At 52.3% G+C, this 9224-nt stretch overlaps 1 protein-coding gene across 1 annotated transcript in view; it reads left to right on the forward strand.

The window, feature by feature from the left end:
* Window positions 1-3944, forward strand: part of RUNX3 (RUNX family transcription factor 3) — a 63690-nt gene extending 59746 nt beyond the window's left edge. The window contains exon 6 of the mRNA XM_009648563.2: window positions 3191-3944. Within this exon, the coding sequence (XP_009646858.1) occupies window positions 3191-3714 (524 nt within the window). The 3' untranslated portion in view covers window positions 3715-3944. The remainder of the gene's footprint in view (window positions 1-3190) is intronic.
* Window positions 3945-9224: the final 5280 nt, after the last annotated feature.

Here is a 9224-nt window from a genome sequence, read left to right on the forward strand (position 1 = left end):
CGCGGCGGGGTGCCGGGGATGGACGGGCTTCGCCTCCCCGCGGGCTGCCGGGGGCCAGGGGAAAACAGAGACCGACATTATACAGCGGAGCAGCCGGGTGTCTGGTTGCCACAGCCTGGGAAAGCCGAACCACCCCTCTGATAACGCAGAGACAAAATACACAAGTGGGTTTTGTTTTGGGGGTTTGTGTTGTTTTGTTTTTCGCGTTGGTTTTTTTTTTTTTTTAGCCTCAGACTGCTTGGGGAAAGCCGGAGCTTTATTCTGGGCCAGACTTTAAGCCGAAGGCTCAACGAAGATGAAAGCGAGTTGGTCACGGTCGCTTGGATGCCCCACTCGCTCCGCGGGGCCGTGGGTTTTACTGGCCGGGGCAGGCACAGCCAAGGGATTTGCTTTCCAAGGGATTTGCTTTCCAAGGGTTTTGCTTTCCAAGGGTTTTGCACCCAGACGCGCTCAGGACAGAGCCCCAGCCCTGCGGAGCGCTGGCTGTCAGCAACCAGGGGCTTCCAAGCCCGGCACTGGGCGAGCTCACCCGCCGGGGTTTTGCAGGCGGTCGTGTCTCTAGACCCAACGGTATCGCTGTGCTTTGCTCGTCGCGCACACGCAGCCTGTAATTAACACTGACACGTTTGTGTCTAAATTAGTAGCAAGGACCCATTGCCAAACGTTGCAAGTTCAGGCCAATAAAGCGTAGCCTTTTAAAAAAAAAAAAAAAACAAAACCAACCCTTTGAGTATGTTCTAGAGGAAAAGGGAAATGTGCCCTGTGTACTTAGGTTTTATTTCGATTTGCATTTTATGGAATATTATTTATGGGCATGTGAAAGCTAACGAAGGAGCGTGGTCTGGTCGCTGGAGATTGTCGTCTGCGCTCGGGAAGGTAGCAAGCAGCAGCCTGGGTTTTCAGGGAGGGGGAGTTTATATACTGCTTTCTTTCAGTGTATGGCAAAACGGCCCAGCTGGTTGGACCGCAGTGGCTGGGCTTGTGTGTGTGTTACGGAGGAAGCATTCAGAAAACAGCACTTTTTCTCTCCAGACCAAGTTCAGCCAGGATTTTTGTCCCATGGCCCTACCTTATCCTGTGATGCTGCTGGATTGCTAAAGCGACAGGCTCTGGTCAAGCTGCTTCTTGCAGAGCTGGTCTCCAAACCTCAGCTCGCAGCGCCTGACAGCAGTTTTGGTGCTGCTTTTGCCATAGCATGGCTTTGGGATGGGACAGAGTGTCCTGCTGGCAGGCTGAGAAGTGAAATCAGGTTGGTTTGGTCAGTTGGGAGCATTTTTTGCAGCGTTGTGCTTTTCCAGGCAGCCCAAGCACACTACCCCTCCACGTAGCACTCAGGAGGGCTGGCCCTGCGGCTCGGCGGCCGCTTCCATGCTCGGCTGGGTTGCATCCAGCCACGGGTGTGTGCAGAGCGCTGCGGTTCGTGACAGCTTTGAGCTGCTCCTCTCTCTTATCTCACACCAAAGCCGCAGCCACGTTCACAAACCAGGTGCTCCCCCGCCTTTCTCCTCCATGGAGCCTGCGTGGGAAGGCAGGCACTGCCGGATCGCCCGCAAAACGGCTGGAGGGGAGGGAGGTACCACCTCTCCCCTTCTCCTTCCAGCGGCTGATGGCTGAAGGACTCGCCTGGGATGAGAAAGAGGGTTCAGGTCAATCCCCGCTCCCTATGTGCTCCTCTGGAGCATGCCCTTGCCACTCGTTAGCTGGAAGGGATTAGCTCGAGTATTTTTTTCCTGGGGAAATGCTGCAGGGCCTGGAATGCCAGCCCTGAGAAGTTAAAAATGCTTCATCGTAATGAATATATATAACGCATGCATCCCTAGGCACGCATAGCCAATATCGTATGAGTGTGTGCTTATCATACTCATCTCGCACGTTATCTTGCTCTGAGTCGATTCAAAAATCCAGCCAATGTGACAAAAAAAAGTCCCTGAGGTCCAATGACATCCACTACCAAAGCAGAGCGGCACAATGCCCCTGCTTTTAACAAGGGGAAAAATAGGAGCCTTGGGAGTAAACAGAGAGGGTGTAGAGCTACCTCCAGCTGGCCAAGGCTTCGAGCTCAATGCACCAGCCAAGCACTTTGGGCTAGAACTGCTCTTTCTGGAGATTTTCATCTCATGAGGGGTGTTGAAAGGCTGAGAAAGGCATAGCCGCAGCATTTCCAGCCGTGTCTTCCTGCCTAACCAGTGCCAGTGCTTGGCGCGGGCTGCTGAGGTCTCGAGGACAGGGGTTTCGTGTCTCTCCTTGGAGAGCAAACCCCATTTCTCTCCGTCTCGGGTGCGCCAAGGCTGGAGGTGTGCTGGGCTCTGCCAGGAAACGGCACCAGCCTCGGGACAGCTGGGGTGGCCACAGACAAGCCTTGAGATCCTCAAAGGATCTGCTGGTCTGGATTCCCGTCTCAGACCTGGGCTTCCCGCAGGAGGACGGCACCCGGCGGCACCGGGCAGAGGTCCCTCTCCTGGCTGGCTGGCTACGACCCCGTTTGGGTTTATAGCCCCCCAGGAAAAGGTATGGGGGGCTCCAGCATCCGAGGGAGCTGGGTAACGATGTCCCCATCGTGCTGACCCAAGTCTCCCCCCAGCAGAAGAAAGCCTGAATTTCTCACTCTCTTTATCCTCTTGGAAGGAGAAAAATACACAGAGAACTCAAGCAGAGGGATATTGTGGCTCCTAGCTTGGGAGTTTTCAGCTGTGTGTTTATCAGCTCCATCCCCTGATGGTATCAGCACGAACAGGCCACCCACAAGAAGGCTTAGCAGGCTGGTCTGGACTCCAGCTTTTCCTCCCTGTCTCCGTGTGTGTGTATATACACCGCCGACTATCTCGGGGACCGGCCGTCTGGGGCCTGCATCCATTTATTTACTACACAGCTGATGTAATGGCTAAACATTTTTTTTCTGTGTTTATGGGGTGTGTTTTGTTAAGCTGCCAGAGATGAATAGACCCCTAGAGAAGTCAGCTTAGTCGTGGCCCTTCTTGGATAGGAAACAACAAATTTTAGGACAGGAAATGGGAACAACTTAAACAAATGGGTTTAGGATTTTTCTATTTAAGTTCCTCAGCAGATCCAAGAGATGCTTTTCCCTCTGGCTTTAATTCCTTTGGCAGGGGATGGCCCAGGCTATAGGACAAACTCTACAAGCCTCAAGGATCGTGCTCTAACCACCCACTTTCTTCCTCCACCCCAACAGGCACGTCAGATCTGAGCCCCTTCTCTGACCCCCGGCAGTTTGATCGCTCCTTTCCGACGCTGCCAGCTCTCACCGAGACCAGGTTCTCCGACCCGCGGATGCATTACCCCGGCGCCATGTCCGCTGCCTTCCCTTACACCGCGACGCCCTCCGCCACGGGCATCGGGGGCATCAGCATGACCAGCATGCCCACCACGACGCGTTTCCACCACACTTACCTGCCGCCCCCCTACCCCGGCTCCACGCAAAACCAAAGTGGACCCTTCCAGGCCAACCCCTCTCCCTACCATTTGTACTACGGCACATCTTCGGGCTCCTACCAGTTCTCCATGGTGGCGGGCGGCGAGCGCTCCCCGACCCGGATGCTCTCTTCTTGTACAAGTGCCTCAGCGGGGAACAACTTAATGAATCCCAACCTGGGCAATCAGAACGACGGCGTGGACGCGGACGGGAGCCACAGTAATTCACCGACAACCATGACAACTACTGGGAGGATGGATGAGTCGGTCTGGAGACCCTATTAGGAGGAACTCAACTGGGCACCGATAGCTTTAACTTAATCAGCCACGTTACTCCTTTTGGTAGTGAATAGAGCAAAACGATGCCTAGGGAAAAGGTAAACCAAAGTCTCCCAAACCAAAAGCAAACCAGAATCCTCTGCATGCAAGCATGGGCAAACATCAAGCGAAGATGGACCAGGACCTACGTTACATTTCAAGATGAACGTCCACGAGGCTTGAATTTGTCGCTTGATGTGGTTCCTTTCGTATGTTTTAAGTATGTGGATTGTACATAGGGGAAAAAAAAAAAAAAAAGAACGTGTGGAATCAGATGTTTGTTTCTTGTGGAACAATTCTCAGTCATCTCACTCGCACCCTCTTCCCCACACAAAGCATTCAAAAGTTACGAAAAGCTCACCCTTCTCCTGCAAAATGTTTCAGAGAAGAGAAAAGACCAGGGAGCCGTCCAAGCCATCTCTCTGCCCGTGCGGGAAGACTGAACTGAAAAAAAAAAAAGGAAAAAAAAAAAGAAGAAAACCCCCCCGTTGTCTCCTCTCCTTCCCTCCCCGCCTGTGTAGGGCCCATGACCACCAAAGAGCTCCGGGCCGACGCCAGAGCCGCACGCGGCACGTGAGAGTCTGGTTTACAGCACACCCACGGGGACTCGGGCACGCATGGGGGCTGCACGCTCCTCGTGGGTCAGCCGGCATCAGCCATGTGAACAAGAGCTGTGATGTGATTATTGTTATTTGTTGCTGACGACAGAGGCTGTATTGTTCATTTTTATCATTGTCGTCTTTTTTAAAACAGTAACGTGGTTGATCCCGTGCCTGACAGACACACCCCCCCCTTTCCTGTATGTTTACATATGAGATGTACTTTTTACAAGACGTGTTTTGTTTTGTTTGCTCTTTTGTCCTGACCTCACCAGTCAATTCTTTGCTCCTCTTAGCAAATCTCAGTGATGGTGGCTGAAGCGAAGGCGGCGTTCAGGACAATCCAAGATGTATGAGATGCACTTCCAAGCGCGTTAGCTGCAAAAGGGACTCGGGAGCCTTTGGCATGGCCCTGCCACCGGTCTTTGGGTCTTCCTTTCATCCTCTCTGAGTGGCGACACATGCAGCTGGTGGCAAAGCATCATATTTCTCTTACGATTCTTTCCCACGTTTTCACCCAGAGCAGATTGACACATGATGACTTTTTTTTTTTTGTTAAGAAACGACTTCTACACTCGTCAGTTCATACTGAAAGCTCTAACTGAGATTTGGAGGAAGGAGCAATTTCTACCCGGTCCCTTGGTGGTGGGAATATTGTGAAGCAATGTTATCTAGCATTTTTCCATCCCCTCACCCTCCTTTCCTTTCCCCTGAGTGACCCAGAGCGTGGGTATCTTGCTGTAGGTGAAGAAGGGGAAGAAGGGGCACTAAAGGTACCGCCGGCCCATCAGGAGCTGGTTGCGCCATGTGGCATTTGGAGGAATCGGGTCTCCCCGGGCACCACGCACCCTTGTTGCTGATACCAAAGGGTTTGGAACCCCAACAGGACCACGACAGGAGGTCGTAGGCAGCTGGAGGGGTGCCAGGGGCTCCCCCGGGGCTGGGTTAGTGGCCTGACTCCGATGCACGCCGCAGGGTTATGTCGCCTCTCGCAAGCCGGCTGTGCTTTCTGCTGGTGTGGGAATTCGGGCTGGATTCGGGATTCCTCACGCCAGCAGGGCTGAGGGTGCACGGGCAGGTTCCTGGGGAGCGTGTGACTGCGGTACCCCTGCCCCCCGGAGCCTACCCTGTGGCAAGGGGACAGGGACAGGCCCCAGCCCCCAGTTCCACCAGTAATCAAGCCTTTTTTATTTTTTTTTTCCATGAGCATAAGAAAACTGAAACCCCACAGCTGCCCTGCCAGCCCCTCTGTCTAAGTTACACCATCCCAGCCGTGCCGCCCATCACCAAATCTCAGTTGGCAGCTTGTCAGCACTCGGTTGAGGTACAGAGCGTTGTAATTGCACTACCACGTCAAGACTGGAGCAAGCCATCCTGGCTTCGTTGGAAAGCTGCGATGACCACTTACGCGTTAAATAAGCAACAAGAGGAACAACTCTTTTAAATAATAATAATAATAAATAAAAAAAAAAAGCCCTACCCCAGCAAAACTGCAACCTTCACTTGCCTTAGCGACAGCGAGCACCTCGCCGGTGCTTGCCAGCTGTAGAAACTGGACCACGGCAGCCTGTGTTTCGATGCGTTTATGTTTTATCATCCGACCGCGCCACTGATTGAAAGCACAAAGAAAAACAAGGCATTCGTAGAACTAGGGTAATTTAAGACTGTTCGTAGTGAATTTAAAAAAAAAAATAATAATAATGAAAAGAATGGCAACGATGTTATTTTTATGACATATTGTCATGTGAAGGTGTAAATAGATGCACCTCTATTATATGCAAATGGTCACGAGACAGGCCAACGTTTTTTGCTTTGCACTATAATTTGCTTTTTTTAAAAAAAAAATGCACAATCGCTTGTACAGTAAAACCCCTTTGTCTGGCTCACAGAATATTTAACTATAAAATCTAATTTTTGGTCTTATTTGTTATAATAATATAATTCTTAAATGTGTTGAAGGATCCGATTCTTAATGATGCTAATACTTGTATGTGCAGGGTAAAATAACAACAACCGACTAAGGAGATGAGAACAAAGATCTTCGCAGATAAAGAAGGCGAAAGTTGTTGGGTTTTTTTAATGGTGTCTTACGACGGACATTAAAAAAAAAAAAAAAAGCTAGTGATACCAAATAATGTGGTTATTTGTGTAACGTACCAGCCCTACTTGAAGGTAATGCCCTATATTTAATATGTAGCCCATCTTTTTAACCTGTAGCACTTGTCACTGGGGAGGGGGGAGGCGGGGAGGGAGGGAGAGGAAGAGGAGGGTCTGCTCCTGTTGAAGTCATTGGACGAAGCTCTCGCTGGGGACGTCTCTGCTGCGCTGGCTTCAATGAGACCAGAGCCGGGCTCCTTCGTGAGCAGGTGGAAATCGCCTTGGTACGAAGCCGTAGCAAAGTGGTCAGTTCTGCTTTTCTATTATCGGTGTCGATGTTCTTATCCAATGTACGTGATTATATCGTCAGGCCTCCGTGTAATCATTTTAATGACTTTCCATGTGGAATAATAAATGTACGGTTACAAGTCGCCCCGGTGCCTTCCGCCTGCTCACTTCTCGACAGGGGGGGAGCAGATCTGTGCCCTGGTGTGGAGGAAGGTTCGTTATGCTGCTCTTTCTCCAGCGTCTAATTTTGGCACCCCTCCGAGCATCCCGGTGCCTGGATCAAGTGTCTGGGGAGGGGGGAATCACGGCTGCTCTCGGCCACAGATCGGCCGGAGCAGGCGTTGCGAGGGTGTCCGGGGAGGAGGGCAGGCAGGTGCCTGCACAGGGATGCAGGGAAGCGATGGGGGGGACGACAGACCCTGGGCTGTGAGCTCTGAGAAACCCCCTGTAGCCTTCTCCGAGGAGGCTCTGGGCCACTCACACTGCGCCAGGCTAGACCTGGCAGGTGATCCCTGCATCCCCCGCCAAGCATCCCGCGCCCCGACCGCCGCCTGTCATCGCCGCGCCGCTTCCCGAGCTGCAGAAGCTCCGGCACAAATCCTAACCAGGACCCAAATTCCCAGGCGGTCCAAGCCCAAACCCCTTAGCACTCACCACTCGCCTCCAGAACCCAAATGACAGCTGAAAAGCAAAAATAAAATTAAAAAAAAGCATCCCAGCCTACAATAGCATCTGATGCCAAGGCGCTGTAGGCCAGGGGCTCCCGAGGAGCCAAGCCACTCAACGCAAGCGTTATTCATGAGCCCAGCAAAGGCACCGGCAGCGGCGTGCCGGGGCGATGCCAGCGCCTTCCCCGTCGAGCAGGGCTCGGGGCGGACGTGCCGGAGCCGATGTTCTGCTTCTCCTTTGCAGCATCTCTGTAAGCGCAACCCATAGCGGCGTTTGCACGGAAAGAGAAAAAAAGGAAAAGGGGGGGAAAAGAAAAAAAAAGGAAAAGCCCCAAACAAAAAACCACAATAAATACTAATATGGGTGAGAACCCGTCTCCGCAGCCCTGGCCAGCAGAAATATGTTTCAAGTCAAACCCTAGCCATCCCCGCCTTTTCTTCACAGCTTCTGGGAGGGGAAACACCCCGAGGTGTAGCTATTATTTACAGGAACTTTCCGTTCCAAATTGATCCACACTTTAGTCGCAGCCTCGTTTAAAGCTGCAATGAAAAATAAAAAGAGAAGAAGAAGGAAAGGGGAAAAAAAAAAGGGAAGAAGAAGAAGGAAAGGGAAAAGAAAAAGAGGACAAATAAAAAGGGCTTTGTTGTACCCACGTGTGCCAGGCCACCCGCAGAAAAGGGGCTTTTGAGGGGTGCAACCCCTCTGCAAAGGGGTTTGGGGGCTGGTGCCAATGGGGCGATGCCCGTTGGGGAGTGAGGTTGTGGCTGGCTCAGGCGCTGCCGTTCGAGGCGATGCTGGACCAAGCCGGTGCAGGGAGGACAGGGCAGCAGCTAAAATATAGCTGGGAGGCCCAGGTAGCTCAGCGAGCCGATGGTGTTAAACGTACCCCACACCTGAGGGCCAGACGGGTGTTACTTTTATATGGGCGTTATTTTTATACGGGCGTTATTTTTACGCAGGCCACCTACCAAGCACAGGACCCAGCGTGCTGCGGGTGTTGGGGCTGCATCTTGCTGGTATGCAGGTTTTGTGCCAGTTTAATGAATTTAATGGGGAAGCTGGACCCCAGTGTGGCAGCACGGGACGTGGTGGGCATCGGCCTCTCCCAAAGGCGCTTTGAGAGCCGAGAGCGGCTGCGGATGCCGGGCCAGGCAGCAGAGCCGAGCACCCGAGGGCTCCCACTGTTCCGGGGGGGGACTCAAAAACAGGGCAGAAAGCAATACCCTGGGGCAGCCAGAGCAGAAATGTTTGGGTTTTCTTTTGCAAATGAAAAGTGAAGGGGATGGGGGAAAAAAAAATCACTGGAGCTTGGATGACTTTTTTTTGAAGGTTCAGATATTAAATTGAGCGGAGTTTGGGCTAAAAAATCTCTTAGGAAAAATGAAGAATATTTCCTTTGAGAACAAAGCTGACAAAAGTCTCAGCAAAAATCTTATTATATTCCCTTTCCAGACCAAACTCTAAAGCCCAGCCTCTATTTTAATGACTGTGTTGTCTCCAAACTGCCTTAGACTTGCAAAAAGTTTCTAGGCTTCTCAGGACGTGGGGGAAGGAGCCTGCCTTACTGCCGCGGGGGTCTCGCCTTGCCCACGCCATCCCTTCCCCTCGTCAAGCCCTTAACGAACCTTGCACAAATGAGCAATCGGCATCATTAAGGCACAGTCCTGTTCGGCTGAAATAGTGGGGCCAAATGGCCACGGAGGGTGCCTGGCGCCCTTCCCGCACCCCTGGGAACCCCCTGAACCTGCAAAGAGCAACCCCCCGTGGGCAACCATCGCCTGGACCAGCGTGGAACGGAGCCACCTCGGCATCACCTCCGTGGAC

This window comes from Egretta garzetta, unplaced genomic scaffold, assembly GCF_000687185.1.
Source record: "Egretta garzetta isolate BGI_Z169 unplaced genomic scaffold, ASM68718v1 scaffold101, whole genome shotgun sequence".
NCBI lineage: Eukaryota > Metazoa > Chordata > Aves > Pelecaniformes > Ardeidae > Egretta > Egretta garzetta.